The 22234-nt window shown below is 37.8% G+C and overlaps 1 protein-coding gene across 1 annotated transcript in view; it reads left to right on the forward strand.

The window, feature by feature from the left end:
- ETFA (electron transfer flavoprotein subunit alpha) overlaps positions 1 to 21639 on the forward strand; it is a 61680-nt gene extending 40041 nt beyond the window's left edge. Inside the window, exons 10-12 of the mRNA XM_006173502.3 lie at positions 7650 to 7715; positions 14290 to 14370; positions 21332 to 21639. Coding sequence (XP_006173564.1) covers positions 7650 to 7715; positions 14290 to 14370; positions 21332 to 21370 — 186 coding nt within the window. The 3' untranslated portion in view covers positions 21371 to 21639. The remainder of the gene's footprint in view (positions 1 to 7649; positions 7716 to 14289; positions 14371 to 21331) is intronic.
- Positions 21640 to 22234: the final 595 nt, after the last annotated feature.

Consider the following 22234-nt stretch of genomic DNA (forward strand, 5'->3'; position numbering starts at 1 on the left):
CTTCTAGACCTTTTCCATTAATAGTTATTTGGAACCAGATATTGGCTTCATTAAAAGCCAGGTCAAAGTTTTTATCCAAAGTGTTAGTTTTTGGGTTGATTGTAGATTGAAACAAACAAGAACAACAACAAACAAGAAATAATTTCTGAGACTTGCCTCTTCTGTCAGCCCCCTTGATGGCCTTGTAGCTAGTGCATTTGTGTGGAGGGTTTGCATTAAAGACATTCCAGTTGATGTACAAGTGGTCATTAGATAAATCTGAAGGGTGTAGCTTACATCCTTATTCAGGATAAGGAACTCAGAGCTAATGTACCAACTGATACTTCTAATAACATGGGATAAAAACTAATGTTAGCTAAAATTGGTGTTTTTTCACATATAAACTTATGTTAACTGTCCATATGATCTTGTTTTAATGGTTTTTCTCTAAGATAAATATGTTTACTGGTCTTTTAATAGAGTAGTGACTTCAATTAAAGCATGTTACTAGTACTGTCACAATATTAAGTTATTTGTGGTGTAGCAGAAAAAGTACTGAATTTAAAATCAAAGGACTTTGCTTTAAGAAGCCTGCCTTTTACTAGGTGTGTATAACTTTGAACAGCCCGCCAAGCCTGCCTGACCCTGTGCTTTCTGTTCTATAAAATGAGAAGAGTTTCCACCCCTTAAGAGTTACTGTTGTAGTTCAGTGAGATAATGTATGTACAGCAGAGAGTGGTTACTGGCATATCAGAGACAATTCATGTAAAATTGTGATGAGGAGTGTGCAATCTTGAATCCTGGTAAAACCCGAGCTAGTGCTACTGTAGGAGCATCGTCTGATGAATGGGACGTACTTTCAGCTTCAAACCAAGAGTATGGGTGAAGTTGTCCATTCATGTAAAACTCAGTTTAGCCATAATCCTGCCTGAGAGTTTCATAATACAGGCAGAGAGCTGTTTGAGAAAAGAGCCACAGATAGTTGTGCTTTGCGTTTTGAGGCCTCTTCCAAAAAGAGAAGAGAGTTAAACACAATTTGGCAAACAGAAGAAATAGTTTGGCCTTTTAAATGGGCAGCAGGATGAAATACAGCAATATTAATGAACAGGAGATTTGCAGTAATTAGAAAATACAGTTGGGTTAATCTGCTTCTCAAAGAGACGTTCATTATTTGAGATGATAAATTCCATTTAACTCCTAACCTGGCATTTGTCTTGTATATGTGTGTTGTGTTTTAGCTGTAATGGTTGCTGTTTAAGGTCATGCCTCTGTAGTCTTCTCAGTAAACAAGGTGGAGAGAGCATGTAACACTTCATAAAAGTGTTACCCTGTCTGAGGCAGGCATAGGGGTATTGTTATTGGGCACGTAACATTGGCTGTCTGAATTCTAGTTAGAACTACTTATCTAATGTCTTAAAGATTTTTTATCTTTGAAGAAATGTAATTTTGTATGTTCCTCCCCCAACTCTATCTAGAAAAGGAGACTATTTGTAGAAGAGAAATTATAAACCTGATTTTTAAAAAGATGAAGCAATATTGGCTTGGTTTTTCTGTTCTGAAAGCTCCAGATTTAACCACTCCACTCATATTCATATTTCATATAAACAAAAAAGTAAATGTTTAAATCTTTCCTTTCTACTTTGTTTAAAGTAAAGCAGATCTGAAGTTGCTGCAGGCAGAATACTGTTCCAATTCCAGGAAAAAAAAAAGTGAATGTATGAGTTTATAATAGTCGTGTAATTTCAACTTCACATGTATTTTCATATGATCAGTTTGGTATGTCTTGGTGCCTGTATCTGGGATGTGTATCCCTGTACAAAGATTAGAATTTTGTAAAAAAAAAAAAAAAAAAATTAATCTCAACTTCCTAGGCCAGCCATCACTGTGTAGAAGGTTGGGCAGAAATTCTAACTTTATAGCTAGTGCTAAGTGCAGAAGCGAAACTAACAGGTATCAATGAAAAGAAATTTTCCCAATACATTATCCCAGAAAAATTGTATCAAGTTAAATAACAACTTCTCTTGATATAGTAATGGTTATTATTACTGTTAAAATAGTAATAAACTACTCAAGTAGATTAAAATGGAATTTATATGGTAGTTGGCTGTCTTATGCCTTCTAGTTTAAAGTTTCAATGATCACTCAGTAATAATAATAATAGCATTGATAGTAATTATCGTATTTAGATTATTTCACATGCATTGTATTGAATAATCACAACAGTCCTGTCAGCTGCAGGTATTATCTCCATTTTACTCTTAACGAGATTGAGCCTTTCAGAGGTTATGTAACTTGCCTCAGAGCACAGTTAAGTGGGAGAGTTAGGATCTGAGCCCATCTCTCTCTGATCTTATTTTATATATATGGTGATCTGTGATCAGTGTTCTTTGATGTTATTACTACAACTCACTGAAGGCTCAGATGATGGTTAGCATTTTTGAGCAATACAGTATGCACTAGGAAACCAAAAAATTCCTGTCACTAGCTTTACTGCGATATCTGCTTTATTACAGTGGTTTGGAACCTAACCCACAAAAATCTCCAAAGTTGTCTGTATTTTTTCTGGAGAAGTGTCAGTTTTTCAGGTCCTTCTAGAATTTTAAGGGAAAAAAATCTTACTAGAGAATGAAATTTGATAGTTTCTTTTCAGAGTGTAAATTTACTATATTAGACCAGTAGTTTTCGTCTGCTTTTAGTCCACCCTACCTGAAAATTGATGGATTTTTGCCATCTATCTGTGCCTGTCTTTTGGCTGCTCTCTTGTTTAATCTTGCTGCCTCTCATACTAGGCTTCAGCTTTGTCGCACTGCTGACTTTCCTTTTTGGTTCTCACAGAGTTTGAATAACCTATAAATAATCTTGTTCTGAGCCAATACAAGCAAAGCTGACACAGAGACTGATGTCACTGTATCTTGAGACCTACTATCAGACCGTATTCCACTGTTGCTCATAGAGCCTACAGTAAGGCTCCTCTTTAGCTTATTCTAAAATTCTCTTGGGTCTATGCTGTCCAGCACTGTAACCACTGAGCTGCATGTGGCTATTGGGCACTTGAAATGTGGCTAGTCTGAACTGAGATATTATTAAAATTAGTTTCACCTGTTTTGTTTTACTTTATTTAATGTGGCTAATAGAAAATGTTAAATTATGTGGCTCGTATTATTTTGTGTATCTCTTGGATTTAACAGTATTAAGCAAAACTCACAGTGTGCAAGTTAGAAACAGCTTTCTCCTTAGCTCCTGCACTAAAATCCTCTGAAGAGTAGGACTCAGAAATGCCTCTTGAAATTCCAGATTTCCTGTACAAGGTTTGGGTACAGCAGGAGTGATGTTAGCACATACTTTCTGAAGAAAGCAGCCAAAACCCAAATCATCCACCAGAGAATACTCTGACCATGTTGATTCCACAGGTTGGTTAGATTTCTGTAGAAATATTAAGATTTTATTCTGGTCTTTCTGTTCTCAGACATACAGGTTTGTCATCAAACTAGGACCAATAGAACCTGCTTTTAAAAGCTTGTTTTGTTTGAAGGACTAAGGGAGCAGGAACAGATGGGACTGGCTGCAGAAGTGGAATTCTGCTTGGCGAGGATAGAGATGACTACAGGCACTGTCATCCCCTGGACTGCTCTCTGCTTCCAAAGGCCTTTCTGCTCCTCAGTGGCAGGAACAGAAAGTAAGGGTTTGCATGAGAGACCAGAGTTCTATCACACTTTCTTTTTTTTTCGTGTATTGGATTACAGATTTTTATGATCTTACCTTAACCTATGTTGTTAGATTGAGCTTCTTGAGGACACAGGACAGTTAGTTGTCTTTGAATTGTCTGCAAGGTCCAACAACAGTACAACTATAGTTAACCAGTGCCTCTCACTGTTTCCTGTTGTGGAATCCTTAGAAAATGACAGTGTTTGCGCACAGGGGATTCTGGCTGCCCTGCCCTTCTCCTAGTACGTGCAACTCTTGTATGAATTAGGAAAAAAGTATCCCTTTCTCAAGTTACTTTACTGCCATCTGTTGGAAGATTACTGTAATAAAAATGCAGATCTAAAATGGCTATGATATGGATGATCCCTCCCTCCAGAGTTGTTCAGTGTGCAGCCTGCTCAGCTGTACGTGGTAGTCCTGAGACCACCTCCGGAGCCCACTGGCCACCTAGTGGGCTGAGAAAATCAGTGTTTGAGCAAACCTCAACTCATGAGTGGCACAGCAGTGTCTTGGGAAACCAGATGCTATGCTAAGGACTAAAACCTCCCAGCAACCCCATGAAGTAGGGCTGCTTGTAACTCCAGTTTTTCAGATGAGCAGGCTGAGGCAGAGAGAGGCTGAAAAATTGGCCTATGGTCACGAGTCTGTCAGGTGGCTGACCTGTGATGTAAACGTAGGCAGTGAGACTCCAGAGCCTAGGTTTGTAACCACAGTAACATGCTCTTCCTGCAAAACCTGGTAAACTGCGCTGGGTGCAGCAGTTTCCAATGCCTGTTTCTGTTTCTATCTCAGCGCACTCTGAAGTAATTTAGCTGTCTGCCTCTGAGTTCTTTGGATGAATCTAAGCTGTAGTCTTTTTAAAAAAAGATTTTGGCAAAGGAAGAGGGATGTGTGGTTTCTTCTGCTGGTCCTTGTTTCTGCTGAAGTAGGTGCTGTCCCGTCTTCGTATTTCAGAATAACCTCTAGTTCTCTTACCGTTCAGAGGCTTTACTTCGCACCAGTCCCATTCTTGAATTGCACAGTGACCAGCCCAGACTGCTACCAGCTCTCTTCCAGATTTCCTCCCTTTGCTAAGGCTACTAGGAGTTTTCTCTCCAGGACTGCCCCTTCTTCCTCTGTGTCTGTTCCTTTCTTTAATCCCACCTCTTTTTGAACCCTTAATTGCTGTTCTCCCCTCCAACGTCTCTCATTTTCTCTCCAAATTATCTTACTTACTATCTGATTTAGAAGGAAAGTGCCTCAGGGCAGGGATTGCCTTGTTATGTTGTGAAGTGGTGTCTAAAGTACTCCATAAATTAGCATCTGTGGGGAATTTTGTACATACTAATTATTATTATTGAAATACAAAAATGCTTTCTGAACCATGAGGAAGCATCCTATGATATTAGTCTAATTGCCTGTACATGTTTTTTAAAAAAGAAGGAAAAAGCCTTTCTTCCTGCCTGAGAGTGCAATCAGATCTCAGAACAGCAGCCAAAATCTCAGGGCTTGTTCTGGTCTATTGTTTCAAAGCTTTTATATTTATTTAGGGAACCATGTTTGCAAGACAGTAAAAGCAAGGTCCTGTGGGTCACGTGGATCTATTTGGACAATTTGTACTGGTCAGAAAGGTGGGGATGACCCTGGAACAACTTGCCTTTGGTTTCATTTGGCCCAGAATGTATCATTTCCTTAGTGACATTTATGGTTAAAGTCAACAGTATTCATTTCTCGGGGGTTTAAAGCAAATTTCATTTGTATCATATTTATGTTGACGTTTAGTGCCAGAGTGAATCAGCATTTTTTATTGGTGTTTTATAATGCAAATGGAGAGGCTTTTAAGACTTGTTGAATTTTAATGTAGACATGTATGTCAGAAAGACTCGCTTACAGAGCTATTGATCCTTTCCAATACTTGCTTTAAGAATATACTTAGAAGAGTGGTTAGTGAGACAAGTGTCTATCTAAACAACTTGCTTTAAAAATCTTTTCATAGAATTTTTTGGCCTGGTTTTCCTGAACGTAGGATTTAGTAAGTATATTTTGGTTAATAATTTAATAAGTATTCTTTCATGAAAGAAATGCTAGTCAGAAATTGAAATGATGTTAAAATTATCAATTAGTGTTACCTGTAAAATCTTCAATGGAAAATAGTGGTGCTTTTTCAAAGAAAAAAGCTTGTTTACCACTCATGTAAAGGGTTCATGTCTGATAAGACAGGATAATGACGGGCCTTACTGCCTTTGTCCAATTGAGGATGGCCATAATTGACAAATTTGATACATTTAAGATAGAATTCTGGAGCATGGGATTCCTTTTATCCTCACCCATGCATTTTACTTTCCGCAGTATACCTCCGCACCCTAAGACTCAGTCTCTTTAGGCCAAATTGCTGTTTCTTATCTTCAGGCTTTTGATGGTAACTGTAGAGCAAATTGAATCAAAAAATAAGCCCAGTTCATTTTTAGCTGATAACTCACACTGGGAACTAGTTTGTTTCCTTTTCTAGGGTACACAGAGGTATCTTGCTCCCTAGAAGCAGTGGACACTTCATGCCTTTAAAGATAAGACCCTGGGATGTACCATCAATGTGCTGGATAGAGTTATAGGTTTCAAGCTGCACAAGAGCTGAGGATCATCTGTTTTAGTGGTTCTCAGCTCTAGCTGTACATTAGAGCATCCTGGGAAGCTCTTTCTAAAAGCTCCAATGCTGGGGCTGTACCTCCTCTGTTTATAATTGGGGAAACTGAAAGGTGGGGGGTTTGACTTGTATATGGCCACACACACTTAGGTGTTATGAAAAATCATAGCATTTGGTAGCAAAGACATTAATCTCAGATCCTAGTTGAAATACTCTCTTATTTTTGGGTGAGCATTTGTTAGATTATGTGGCAGTGCAGAAAACAAAATGGGACCACCTGACACTGTCATTGACTTTAAAGCAGCTGCCTATAATAAAATTAAGTGTGACAGAGCCTTCCGCATTATTCATAGTGAGGAGAGACTTCACTGTTGGTTGTGACAGGGGTGTAGTGTCTGTCTGGTTACATGGTAGCTGCACCCACTACCCAAGCCAGGACTTGCTAGTTCAGTTTATGTGTGGGAAAAACTTTTCAGCTGAAGCTTTAATTATCCCTAGCTGACAGAATAGAGCAGCTAAGCTCTTTTAATTAAGCACTTATTAAATCAGTTTTCCACAATGATAAGTTTTAATGTTCAAACATGGATACTTTAAAATTTTTAGATAAAGGAAGAGAGAGCAGCAGTCAGTCGTCATTCCCTTTGTAGTTAGCGGGGGCAGAGTGTGGAGGGGATGAGGTGCAAATATTGTCAACGTCTGCTTAGGAACTGCAGTGCAGTGGGCCCTCGTGTTAGGTTCGGTCTGTGCCTCTGAGAATTTGTTGTTTTTTATTAAGGAGATTGTGTGTGTGTTTAGAACCTCTTAAGACTGATTTGTATTGTTGGTTTTTCTAAATATAAAGCGTAATAAATATATCCTAATGATTGTTTCAACAAATATCCGTGAGAAGGCAAACAACTAAGTCAGGAAATATTTTAATATGTATTAAGTGTATATGTTAATATGCAGTGTGTGTATATTGTGAATGGATACATACCAAGTGGTTAGTTGAAGTGTGATATCCAAATAAGAAGCACAGATAAAAAGTGCTGCCTCACAGGAAATTGTGAGATTAAGTGAAACAGTTGATGTAAAATGCTTAGCACAGCAGTTGACACACAGTTAATGCCCAACAGTTCTCATTATCCACATATTTATTATTATACCACTACTGTAGTTAGTTATTCAGAGGGAAAGGAGGGCTATGAGTTAGGGAGATTAGGAAGAGAAGCATAATTTAAGTAATATAGATTACATCTATTTTATTTAAAATATCTCTGATTTAAGATTTGACTTGCTAGTAGCGAATACTTTGGAAGGTGTAATAGAGTAATGCACATTAACGATGTGGTGTCTTTTGTTCCAGGAACTTTATATTGCCGTAGGAATATCTGGAGCCATCCAACATTTAGCAGGAATGAAAGACAGCAAGGTAACAAACTACACAACAATAATGATGCTAAGAGGCAAAGTTTTCATGTTTTAAAATTTCAGTTTCATAGTATTATGTTTGCATGTAGTTACAGTGTGTGTAGTTGAACCATTCACATTAACACAAATCTAGGAACTGAAAGAAGCATAAGCCACTGTACACTGCCTGAAGACTTGCCAGTGGGTGGGCGAGGCAATGCTGTGTCGTGGAAAAAGGTTTGAACCTGAATTCCAGCTTCACTGCCCAATTTACCATGTGACGCGTCCTATTTGTACCTCGGTTCTTTGTCTGCCGAATGCTGTGTTGGAGGATGATCTCTCAGATACCTTTCAGATCTGACAGGGGATGGTAAATGTGGGGTGAAAATAATGTGATGATGTTCTGACATCTAACTAGTTTGTGAGGTTCTAATGCCTAAATCTCTGACGGCTTCACCCTAGTCCCCTAACAGTCCCAACCGTCATAAATCAGCAGGTCTCCTGTGCTTGGGCTGTTACTAAACCGTGACTGACACATTTTGGGTTAGATTGTCTTAAAACCTCAGTAATTGTCAACAGTACAGTGTATAGAGGAAACACTTGGTTTTAGCTTGCTATTGCTACTTGGACTCTCTGGAAGTAATGACCCCGTGAACATATATTTCAGAACATGACACGTTAATTCATGCATAACAATGCACAGTTTGAATTATGAACTTGGTCTTCATGAAGTCAGAGATGCCTCTGACACTCCTGCTTTTATCCATTCAGATGGAAGTTTGATATAAAAGGTAATAAAACTTTTAACAGGTTTAACTTCTAACTTGAAAAGATGCATGCACTACCTCCTTGTAACCTCTAAATGAATTGGCCCAAAATCAGTCAGATTTCACAGTTGGATGGCAGGTTTCTTCACTGAGTTCTGAAAACAGCAGTGCCAGTGGGAGAAATGTTATTGCTGCATTAAAGGGAAAAAAGCCACTCCCAACACCAGCAACCTTAAAAAATATTTTTAGCTGGGCCAGTTCAGACATACCTAGAATTCAGCTTCTCTCAAATAAAAGACTCTGCTTGCCAAGATGATCCTGGTGGAAGTTCTCATTCCATGCCGGCAGGGCTGGATTGGGGGAGAGATGGACTAGACAGTGTATGTCAAAGCAAAAAGGGAACCATTGAAGTAAGGAGACCACCGTTAGGGAGCAACCCATAAGAATAAACTTGAGCCAAGACTTTTTCTCTCCATCCAGTCAACAAATATTTATTTAGCACGTACTTTGTACTAGATGCTGGGGATGCTTAAATGAAAAAGACATAGTCCCTGTCATCACTATCTTGAGTGGGAGACACAAGAGTCTCGGGGCAATTTTGGTTAATCTAAAATAGGAACATTCAAGTGGTTGGTTTAAATCTGATAGTTGCATTACATATAAGCTGCAGTTTTAATTGGCATTGTGGTATGGTTGAAAGAATATGAAATTTAATTGAACCATACACATATTAATATGGTTGAATACAATCTGTGCTTTAAAAGATCTGTAAGGTAAGAAGGGTGTGAATTTATAAGGACGTATTAAAAGGGCTCTAGATTGCAAGCAAGATTTTATCATAGTTATTTACAGTGGATACTTCAGGAATATTCTTTTTATAATCTGAAAATCTGTAACCAGCCCAAATACTTTAAATATTTTAGTATTTCTTAAATACTTTAGTGGTTCCTTTCCCACAATTATGTGCTCTTTCTTTAAAAATAACTTTTATATAGCAGGATGAAAAAGCTTTCAGATGATTAAACTGTCAGATGTTTGACTAGGTGGCCTCCAGGAAAATCATTAACCATCGTTAATTAAATAAATCTCTGCTGGTAGCTGTGAAGCAGGCTACATATTCCCAGAAGAGAAACACCTCGATGCAAATCAATGCCTGTGATTCAAAATGTTTGTCCTTGTGACTTTGGATTTGAGGCTCATATTGAAACCATCGTTTATTGTCTCTGACCACACTTTAATATATATGGCATGTTACTCTGGATCGATAGTTACCTGGACTACACTGTACTCCAGTCTCAGATATTCTGGTATATTCTGCCTATCTCTTTGAGGGGCTCCTCGAGGCCACTCTAGGGAAATTAAGCATATGTCATATAGCCTACATTTTAAGTCAGACTATATCAAAATACTTTAAAAATGTGTTCCACCTGTTTTCATGAGATAGAGTAATAAGCAGGAGAAACCTAATTTTGCTTTCAGAGACTTGAATTATTATAATCTGTCTATTAAAATAACACTATGATAGAGTCAAAACTCTTAATTTTACATTAATTGCAGTGGTGTTAAGAGCATGTATGGGGAATACCAAACTATTTGAAGTATATAAATAAATCTGTTGTTAATAGAATAATGGTAAACCCAGCACCCTTTTTAGTGACTGTTTCTCCTTAATCTGTTCCTGATCTGTCTTTATAACCTTTTACATTTAAAATTTTTATGGGTGATAAAAGGAACTTTTTGGTAGTTTTTGTAGGAGATGTGGTAATTTGTTTTATTACATTTATTTTCTGCATATATCAGGACTTAAACTTTTTAAAGTTCATCTTTACTAACAGGCTGACTAAATAGTTAACCTTCGTATTCTAACAGGAGACCCAGGAAAATAATTTAAAAATACTAAATGGAATGCAGTATGTGGAGGATATATAATCTGAGCTATTTAGGCTGTGAATTGGGGTATGGATTTGTTATTTTTTAAAGTTGAAATCTAACATTTATATTCATAACTTTAAATTTATGTATTATTAATAGGATTTAGAAAACATTAATTATTTTATAAGTGAAATAAGCTGGGGATTGACTATAATCATAATACGTGTCTCCTGATGATTTGATAAAGTAGACTTCTAATAGAACTATCTTATTGGATGAAGCACACCAAATGTAAAATAAGTTACTTAATTTTTCATCCATGGTTTTTATTTAGTGTATCTAAAAATTTTCGATGACCTGCAAAACTTCCCAGTTATATTTGATTCGTTTAAGTCACATTATTGAGATGTAATTTATATATAGAAAATCAACTTTTTTGGTACACTGCACTTAAAATTTTATTTTTGTGTGGTAAAATACACATAACATAAAATTTAGTATCTTAACCATTTTTAAGTGTGTAATTAAGCATCGTGTACGCATTATCAGTGGTGTTAAATACATTCATAATGGTGTGCACCCATCACCACTGTCCATCTCCAGAACTCTTCTCATCTTGTAAAACTGAAACTCTATACCCATTAAGCAATAATTTCCCAATCTCTCCCCCTGCACTCTCCAGATCCTGGCAGTCACAGTTCCACTTCTTTCTCTGTGCTTTGTACTATTCTAAATACCTCGTATAAATAGAATCATACAGTATTAGTCTTTCTGTGACTGGCTTATTTCACTTAGCATAATGTCCTTAGGGTTTATCCATGTTGTAGCATATGTCAGAATTTCCTTCATGTTTAGGCTGAATAATATTCCATTTAATATATATAACACATTTTGTTTATCTATTTATCCATTGACGGACATGGGTTGCTTTCCATTTTTATCTATTGTGAGTAATGCTGCTGTGAACATGGGTGTACAAATATGTTTTTAAGATCCTATTTGCAATTCTTTTGGGTATATATCCGGAAGTGAAATTGATGGATCATAGGGTAATTCTGTTTTTAATTTTTTGAGGAACCATCATAACATTTTCCACAGCAGCTGTACCGTTTTGCATTCCCACCAACAATACACAAAGGTTTCTGTTTTTCCACACCCTCATCAACACTTGTTGTCTTTTTTTTTGATAGTAGCGATCCTAATGGGTATGAGGTGTTATCTCATTGTAGTTTTGATTTGCATTTCCCAAGTGATCAGTGATGTTGTGCCTTTTTTCATGTGCTTATTGACCATTTGTGTATCTTCTTTGGAAAAGTGGCTATTCAGGTCATTCGTCCAGTTCTTGAATCAGGTTGTTTTTTGTTGTTGAGTTTAGTAGTTTTGGGGGGGGGTGGATAATTAGGTTTGTTTGTTTGTTTTTGATAGAGGTACTGGGGATGGAACCCAGGGCCTCATGCATGCTAAGCATGCACTGTACCACTTGAGCTATTCCCTCCCAGCTAGTAGTTGTTTTTTTTCTAATGTACTTTGTATATTAATCCCTTATCAGTTATATTATTTACAAGTATTTTCTCCCATTCTCTGAGTTACCTTTCTACTCTGTTATAGTGCTTTTTTGATCCACAAATTTTTAAAATTTCCATTAAGTTCAGTTTGTTTTTTCTTTTATTGTCTGTGCCTTTGATATAATATCCAATAAATCATTGCCATAACCAACATCATGCAACTTTTACCCTATGTTTTTCATCCGAGATTTTATAGTTTTAGATATAGTGTTCAAATCTTTGATCCATTTTGAGTTAGTTTTTCTATATGATGTTAGGTAAGAGGCCATCTTCATTCTTTTATATGTGGATATTCGGTTTTCCCAACACCATTTTTCTGAAAAGGCTATCCTTTCCCCATTGAATGATCTTGATACCCTTGTCAAAAATCATTCAACCATGTATGTGAGGGTTTATATCTGGGCTCTCTCTTCTATTCCATTGGTCTGTATGTCCTATTTTGGGTCCCTTGAGAGTGCATACGAATTTCAGGATGGGTTTTTCAATTTCTGTAAAAGTCATTGGAAGGACATTTTGATGGATGTAGAATTATTGATCAACAGTTTTTTTCTTTCAGCACTTTGAATATATCAGCTCACTGCCTTTTGGCCTCCAAAGTTTCTGGTGTGAAATCTACCAGTAATCTTATTGAGGATCCCTTGTATGTAATAAGTCAATTCTCTCTTCCTGTTTTAAAAATTCTCTCTTTACCTTTGGCTTTTGAAAGTTTGATTATAATGTGTCTCAGATGTGGGTCTCTGAGTTCATCTTACTTGAAGTTTGCTGAGCTTCTTGGGTATTTGTATTTGTGTCTTTCATCAGATTTGGGAAGTTTTCAGCCATTATTTCTTTAAATATTCTTTCTCTTCTCCTTCTGGGACTCCCACCATAAGTATTTTGGTCTGCTTGATAGTGGTCCACAGGTCCTTTAGGCTATGTTCACTTTTCTTAAATCATTTTTCTTTCTGTTCTTCAGACTTGGTAATTTCCATTGTCCTATCTTCAGATTGATTCTTCTGCCTTTGGGTTCCTCTAGTGAGTTTTTTATTTCAGTTTTTGTACTTTTCAGCTCCAGAATTTCTTTTTGGTTTCTTTTTAGGTTTTCTGTCTCTTTATATTTCCATCTGGTTCATACATAGTTTTCTTGACTTTCTCCACATCTTCCATTTATTCTTTTAGCATCTTTAAGATGGTTATTTTAAAGTCTTTGTCTAGTAGATCTTCTATCAGGTCTTTTTCAGGGATAGTTTCTGTTGATTTTTTTCCTTTGAGTGAGCCATACTTTCCTTTTTCTTTATATGTCTTGTGAATTTTTTTGTTGAAAACTAGACGTTTGAATCTTATTATGTGGTATCTGTGGAAATTAGATTCTCCTCTTTCCCCAGGTTGTGCTGCGGCAGGGGTAGGGGGTTGCTATTGTTTTTGTTTATTTTGGTGGCATTTTGGGTTTTTTTTTGTTTGTTTCTGTTTTGGTTTTTTTGTTATAGGCTGTCTCTGTGGCAGGGATTAACTTGAAGAATAAAATTCAGGTCTTCTTAGGTCTTTTCTGAGCCTGTCCCTTTTCCTGGTCATGTGTGGTCACTTTGTAGTTTCCCCCATGTATGCAGTTTCTTTTGAATGTCCTACTCTTTAGTGTGTGGGTCCCAAAAGGGGGAAGAGAGGAAAATGAAGTCGGGACAGAAAGAGTGCATTGACTCTTTAAATCCCCTGGAAATAATCCTGACTGGAGGAGGAAGGGCATGAACAATGGAGGAGGTGCAACAGCAATAGCCACCCTCCTCTTGGCATCTTTGTGATGAGGAGCAGCATTCTGTGATCAGAGCACAGATCTCCAATGTTTGGAGGACTGGGTCCTCTAAGCTCTATGCAGTTTGCTCCAGGAACATGTGCACAGGTGCCTGCCACCAGGGCTCGGTGTGGGGGATGCATAGCAACTATTGGGCTAAGAGCTGCAGTTTACTGTGCAGGTCTTCCTCTGGAAGTTACAAACCTTTAAGAGACTCCAGGGTTCTAAAATGGTGACATTAGAAAGATTTTGCCAGTTCAGTTGTCGTGTAGGTGGGGAGACAGTTTCCTGATGCTTCCTACTTGGCCATCTTCCCAGAATCCTCTCCTCTGATTTGTTACTTATATGAAACATTTTTTTTGTAAGTCAGAAAAGACCTTAAAGAAAATAATGATTTGAAACACTTTTTAATATTGCAATGATGGGGGGGGTGTGGAATATGATTTTGTTATGTTCCAACCCAGAAATTTCTAAATTTACAATATTGGCACAAATGAATCAAACTCATCTTATTTAGTGGACATTTTTAAGAATATAAATTTGTTGTTAGGGAAGGTAGAATAGAACCATCAATCTGTGTGATATGTTTTCTTAATAAAGGCCAAACTCTTTGTTTTTGTTTCACAGATAATTGTGGCTATTAACAAAGACCCAGAAGCTCCAATTTTTCAAGTGGCTGATTATGGAATAGTTGCAGATTTATTTAAGGTAAGGTGGCCTTCAGAGTGATGGCTGTTATCCAGATTGTCTTCTAAGAACCTCTAGGAATTTGACACAACATTATAAAATGATTATAAATCAATAAAAAAATGTTAAAAAAAAAAAAAAGAACCTCTAGGAGTTGATCATGGATGAAGCTGTTTCAGGAAAACACGGTGTGTGTATTGTGTGTCTGTCTGTGTATGTATACATAATATATTTGCACAATTTTGAACTACTGAAAGTGAGTTGTCCTGATTAATACATGATGTTTATATAGAGCGTTATAACTTTCCCTTTAAGAAGTCTGTACTGTCTACCAAAAATCCACATGGCTCTTGGCATCTCATTTGCTAAGTTAGACACGATTTGAAATGATTCAAGTAATTATAACCTGGAATCATATTTGGCAGGTACCTTAAAGAAATGGACATCAAATCCCCTCCTTCAGAGATTTACCAATGACACTATAGCTTTTCATGGGATAAGTGGGCACTCAAGTCCACCTTATCTGACTCAACAAGTATGCTCTGCTTGCTGTGTTTGACAGTTAAAGGCCTTCCTTACAGTGACAACTGTAGGAAAGAACACTTATTTCCCCCTCCTCATACTCTTCACTTTTTTGAGTGTTCTTCCTACCGTGCTAACCACCCCTGTATTTGCCCTCCCCATGAGAGAAATTATTTTAGTGATATTGTTGAGCACCTGATATTCATTTGGCACATTTAAAGGTCAAAGCTTTGCAGAACCTGGCCTCTTTTTGTCCCTGAGGACCTGTCTACGAGCTTCCAGGTTACCTTGTGCAGAAATCACTCATGCAGGAATTGAGGCTCAGAAAGTAGCATTCAACCCTGGATTTGTTAGAGTGAGGAACCCCTCCCACAGAACTATAACAAGCTGCTGTGGGCCTTAATGGAGAGGCTGCAGCCTTAGAACAGAGCCAAGGGTGGTCTTCCCAGCAAGAGGATACCCCCTTTACCATGGTTTCACCAGCACTGTATCTGACCCGGATAAACTAATGAGTGCACTTGAGAGCACATCTGCACTTTGAAGTGTATGTTCATGCTCACTGAAGGATGGACCCTTCAAATGCTCAGTAATTACTCAGTAATGGCCCAGATTGTGTGCAGAGACTAGATTGGGGCTGTTGGCCTGAATCAGCATAGGGCATCCTTCCCCTGGGAACCTCCTCACAAAATAGCCTGAATCTTGCATGGGAAGAATACAGCCCCTCTTCTGTGATCCTGGGGTTGTGTGTCTGAAATTTAGGGTTTAGGTAGGTTAGTTGCTCCTGTGACCTGGCCCAGCTATGTAAGAATAAACAGTAGTGGCAGTCATTGGACCACTAAAATACCCCAGTGGGAGGGAAAGTTAGTTTGAAAAAGAGAGATTTTTTTGTATTTCTTTATAAGGATAACTTTGTTCAAGTAATAATAAGCATTTAGTTGCAGTGAGATACAGCACTTTCTGAACCCTAACCTTGTTATCATGTTCACACATATGCAAACAGACATCTACTGTAGTTGGCCTTTTATTTTTCCTCAAGAGAATATTTTAGTAAGTTTATAGGTAATTTTGTTTATTTTGAGGTATGTTTTTCTGTCTGTCTGTACTGTGTGTTGCAACTCACATACAGGGCTTACTTGATATAGGAATGAAGAGTTGGAAATTCGTGATTTTCATACAGTGCACACCTGCCTTGGGGCAGGAACATTTTCATAGCAATGATTGACGCAGTGGCGTCCCACACATTGTGACTCTTGTATTAAGGGCAGCTCCCAGGTTTGACACGGGAGTGTCTATGTTTATTTTGTGTGTGTGTGTATGTGTGCTCAAAGAGGTATCTCAGTGAGAATCCTAGGACAGTCAAAGTGGAAAAGGACCTCAAAAATCATGTAGTCAACTGATCTCCAGCCTGAGATTCTCAACTTATTTTTGGTGTTTTAAGAAACCCACCTTTTTTTTTTTAATTTATTATTTTTTATTGCGGTAACACTGGTTTATAACACTATGTATGTTTCAGGTGTATAACATTCTGTTTGTACTTTTATATACCTTACAGCGAGCTCATCACCAGAAATTTAGTTTCCTGTCATCATACAGTTGATCTCCTTTACCCATTGCACCCTCCCCCCCAGCCCCTTCCCCTCTGATAACCACTACTCTGTTCTCCGATTGTACATGTTTGTTTTTATTTGGTGTGTTCATTTTACTTTTTTGTTTTTTATATTCCACATATGGATGAAATCATCTTTCTCCTTCTGATTTATTTCACTTAGCATAATACCCTCAAGGTCCATCCATATCATCACAAATGACAAGATTTCATTCTTTCTTATGGTTGAGTAGTATTCCTCTGTGTGTGTGTGTGTGTGTACACACCACATCTTCTTTATCCATTCATCCACTGATGGTGACTTAAGTTGTTTCCTTATCTTGGCTATTGTAAATATGCCACGATGAACCTAGGGGTCCCCATATAGCCTTTCAAGTTAGTGTTTTTATATTCTTTGGATAAATACCCAGCAGTGGGATAGCTAGTTCATGTGGTAGTTCTGTTCTGTTCTTTTTCAGGACTCCCCATACTGTTTTCCATAATGGCTGTACCAATTTATATTCCTACCAACAGTGCATGAGGGTTTCCTTTTCTCCACATTCTTACCAACATTTGCTATTTCTTGGGTTTTTGGTAATAGCCATTCTAAGAGACGTGAGATATCTCATTGTGGTTTTGATTTGCAAGTGCCTAATAATTAGTGATGTTGAACATTTTTCCATGTGCCTCTTGGCCATCTGTGTGTCTTCATTGGAAAAATGTCTTTTCAGCTCCTCTGGCCATTTTTTAATCAGGATTTTTTTTTTTTTACTGAGGTCTATGAGTTCTTTATATATTTTTTGGATGTTAACCCCTGTTGGATATATGATTTGCTGATTTGCAGATATCTTCTCCTTTATGATAGGTTTTCTTTTCATCTTGATTTCCTTTGCTGTGCAGAAGCTTTTTAGTTTGCCATTTGTTTATTTTTGCTTTTGTTTCCCTTGCCTCAAGAGGTACATATGGAAAGATATTGCTAAGACCAATGTCAAGGAGCATACTGCCTATGTTTTCTTCTAGTAGTTTCATGGTTTTAGGTCTTACATTCAAGTCTTTGATCTATTTTGAGTTGATTTTTGTGTATGGTGTGGTCTAGTTTCATTTCTTTGCATGTGACTGTCCATTTTTCCCAACACCATTTATTGAATAGACTATTCTTTCTCCGTTGTATGTCCTTTGCTCCTTCATTGTAAATTAATTTTCCATATATGTGTGGATTTATTTCTGGGCTCTCTGTTCACTGCCATTGATCTGTATATCCATTTTTCTGCCAGTTCCATGATGGCAACTGTTTATTTGCCTTTAGCTAGAATGCCAGGAATGCAAGGATGGTTCAACAACTACAAATCAATTAATGTGATATATAACATTAACAAAATGAAGGCTAAAAAGTAGATGCAAAAAAAGCACTTGATAAGATTCAACATTCATTTATGATAAAAGCTTTCAATAAAGTGGGTATAGATGAAATGTACTTCAAAATAATAAAGGCAACATATGGCAAACCCACTAACATCACACTCAATGGTGAAAAACTCAAAACTATCCTTCTAAAATCAGGATCAAGATAAGGATGCCCACTCTCACTACTCTTATTCAAACAGTATTAGAAATCTTAGCCAGAACAATTAGGTAAGAAAAAGAAAGAAAAGTCATCCAAATTGGAAAGGAAGAAGTAAAAGTGTCACTATTTATGGATGACATGATTTTATATTAAAAAAAAACAAAACCTAAAGACACCACCAAAAAACTATTAGAAATAATAAATGAATAAAGTTTCAGGGTGCAAAATCAACATACAAAAATCTGTTGCAGTTCAATATGTTACCAATATATTAACAGAAAGAGGAATTAAGAAAACAATCCCATTTACAATCACAACAAAAAGAATACCCAGAAATGTATTTAACCAAGGAGGTAAATATTATGTGTTAGTCCAAACAGTAGTGGCAGTCTTTTATCATAGCCATCCTAATGTTCATGAAATGGTATCTTTTTTTTTTTTTTTTTTTTTTTTGGTGGGAGTAGGTAATTAGGTTTTTTATTTATTTATTTATTATTTGACAGAGATACCGGGATTGAATCCAGGACCTTGTGCATGCTAGGCAGGCACTCCACCACTGAGCTATACTCTCCCCCATGAAATGGTATCTTATTGTGGTTTTGATTTGCATCTCCCTGATGACTAATGATATTGAGCATTTTTCATGTGTGCCTATTGGTCATTTGTATATCTTCTTTGGAAAAATGTTTATTAAAGTCCTTTGTCCATTTTTTTATTGGTTTGTCTTTTTGTTGTTCAGTTGTAAGAGTTCTTCATATATTCTGGATGTTAAACCTTTATCAAACATATGATTTCTAAATATTTTCTCCCATTTTGTAGATTGTCTTTTCATTTGCTTGATAACGTCCTTTGATGCACAAAAGTTTTTCATTTTGATGAAGTCTAGTTCATCTTTTTTTTTTTTCTTTTGTCACTTGTATTTTGGATGTTATATCTAAGAATCCATTGTCATGATCCAGGGTCATGATGATGTACTCCTATGTTTTCTTCTAATAGCTTTATGGTTTTAGCTCTTATAATTAGGTTGTTGATCTATTTTGAATTAATTTTTACAGATGGTGTGAGGTGAGGGTCCAGCATTATTCTTCTGCATGTGGATACCGAGTTGTCCCAGCACCATCTCTGTTGGAGAGACTATTTTGTTCCCATTGATTAGACTTGGCATACCTCCTGTCTTTTTAAACCTTTCTTCACCTCTCCCCAGCGTGCTCTTCACTAGAGTCATTCTAATCCCTTTACTGTCTCCGGAACCTACAGAGTTTATCTTTGCCTGCCTCCTCATTTTTTGCCTGGAATCGTTTCCTTCTCCGTGTTAATGTTCTGATTTTTCCTAGTCTGCACCAGTCTCACTTTCCTCAGAACTCCTGAATTTGGAACAGTTAGTGCCATTCTTTTCATCCTCTTCTGTTTACAGTACAAGATGAGCACATTTCTGATTGGATGGTTCATAGGCCTCTCTCTGTTCTCTCCAAATATTGGTTGGAACTCCCTGTGGCCAGGAGTCAGGCCTGAACTTCTCTGTCTCCTATAGTGCTTATCCTGAGGAAGGACTAAGTAAATGAGTGAAATATCATTGTATTGTGACTTTTATCAGTAGATTATCTTGTTTTTGTTTTTGTTTTTGTTTTTGGTGGGGGGAGGGTAGGTAATTAGGTTTATTTATTTATTTAAATGGAGGTACTGGGGATTGAACCCAGGACCTTGTGCATGCTAAGCACACGCTCCACCACTGAGCTATACCCTCCCCCTAGATTGTCTTATTTTAAACATAAATTCACTCTCATTTTGTCTTACTGAAAGGGAACTGCCTCTGCAGTATCTAAAATAGAATGAAAATAGGAATTCAGATCTTTCAGTGTGCTCAGGCCATCAGACCCAGTAAACTGAGTTGGCATGTTCTTTTCCCTAACCAAGGCATTGTGTGGTCTGCGAGGAAAGTCTGAGGTTGATCTAATAAAAAAAAGGATATACAGGATGCAGAGGAAAAAAAGCCCGCAACCCTTTTCTGTGGAGTGTGGCAGGGGGACATGCTGTAAGGTTTTTAAAAACTGTGTGTCCTAAACCAGATTAATATTTTATTTAAAATAAGTTGGGCTCTAGCCTATTTTTCGTGAAACACGTAGGTCCCACATGAGGCTCATTTAGCATGTCATCTGTATGACTGGCATAAGCTCATGGTCCCTCCACAGAGGAATGCTGGGAGAAGTGGTGCCAGCACTTAATGCCCCTGAGCTAATGCCTGCTGGCTCTGTGGTAAACATGGGCCTTTTAATAGGCTGGAGACAAAGTGACATTCGGAAGAAACAACATGTCGACAATTTCCTTAATAAATTTTGTACGAACACATTATTTCCACCTAATGGAAATGTAGCTCTCTTAAATAATTGAGAGGCTATATTCATTGGTGGCGAGTTCAACTGGGATCTTTGTGAGCTGGGGCAGTCGACAGCCCCTTGGAAGACTGGGTAATTGATATTTTACATGAGTGGCTCAGCTGGGCCTAGGGGGAGCTCTGTGTGACGTTCCCCTGCAGTCCCCACGAATCGCTCTCTGTCGTCCAGGCTGTCACAAAGCAGCTCCACGCTGAAAGCTCCAGTTGCAGCCACTAAGCTGCCAAGACTGAGAGTTAGTAATTAATCCTTTTTAAAGTGGGAGCCAGCTCGGGCAGTTTCCCTCACTGTGACCGGCCACTGCATTAGCACAAGACCTTGACTTCAATAAAGGGTGGTGATAGGCAGTGTTCAGCATGCAGCTCATTTTTATGTGCAGAAAGGTAGTAGCATGTGCTGAGGAGCAACAACTGCAGTGTCTCTTGAATGATGAGTGAGCAAAGGAACTGTGAGAAAACGGCTCCTGGAGGAGGTTGATGGGAGTCATGACTACGCAGGAGACTCTGGTGTGGACTTTGGAGGAAAGGCGGGAATGCAGTAAGGGAAGGAAGAATGCCAGGAACACACAGAAGTAAAAAATATACGTTACTCTCAACACAGACAAGAAAAATTAGACTTCTGTTTTCTCTGGTGCCTTTCTGAGGTTTGTGGTTGTGTCAAAAAGGCTCCTAGGCCGTAAGTGGCTTTCGGCCATGCCAGTTTGTGTCTAAGATGGTCTCTCCCTCCCAAGGTTTGCAGTCTCCCCGTGGATGGGAGGAGAGACCATGGCAGAACAGGGACTTCCGGGGGGAGGGGGGCTGCTTTGTGCTTCAGTAGTGATTCACATTGTTTCTTTGGGCCTCCTTGTACTCCTTAAGGAGCTGTGGCTGTGTGACAGTAAAGGCTCAAGTTGCTTAACTACTTTTTTTTTTTAATTTGCAGGTAGTTCCTGAGATGACTGAGCTGTTGAAGAAGAAATGAGTCATGACCATGTCGTAAGAAGGAAAATTACATCAAAGTATTTAGCTGAAATCATAGACATTCCATGGCTAATAAATAGTCATCGGAAAGCATAGAGAGCTACATTTCATAATTTGAGGAAAAGTTCTAACAGAAGCCAGAATGCTTTTTTTAATGGGATGATTATTATGTTTCTTTTTAACTATTTGTGATTCCAAACAATTATTTTTTGAAATTCTCTAATTCTGTAATAAAATATGTAATAAAGCCTTTCCACAGCTTTAAAACTATTACCAGAAATATGCCTATCTTTTTGTAAAGGAAGAGAGAAAATTTTTTAAGAAGTGAAAATTAGTATTTTTCATTTGCCTGTCTTGTTCATAGAGGGCTCTGTGTTTAAGGCAAAATTGTAAACATGAATGTTCCCACCGGCCTAATCAACGTAAGGTAGTTGTTGAGAGAAAGGAACTAGACTGGAAAATTTAGAGTTAAAAAAGCGCGGCCACGAAGCGTGAGTATTATCGTAAATACACTCCAGTCTTCAGAAAACCAGAGCTGATGTGACAGAAGTGGACCTGACTTAAACCGGAGCCTGCTGAGTGTGTAACATAGTTGGCTTAAGTTAGATTTAATTTTCCATTTCATTTTAAGGTTTTGTCAGCTTCTAGGACTTCATGTCTGTAAAAGAGAGGGAAGTGGAGGAGCTGCTTTGAGACAGTGTGGCTTCTTATTCTAACAGATAATTTGATATTATTGTAAACGTTTAAAATCCTGCCCAGAGAATGCTCTGGCTTCTCGTTTGCCTTCCTGGTGGCTCTTTGGCTGTCCTAGAAAGCAGGCAGGCATGCAAGTCGGCTACATGTGTGGTTAGCTCTGGCACGCTCC

The sequence above is a fragment of the Camelus ferus genome, chromosome 27 (assembly GCF_009834535.1).
Source record: "Camelus ferus isolate YT-003-E chromosome 27, BCGSAC_Cfer_1.0, whole genome shotgun sequence".
Classification (NCBI taxonomy): domain Eukaryota; kingdom Metazoa; phylum Chordata; class Mammalia; order Artiodactyla; family Camelidae; genus Camelus; species Camelus ferus.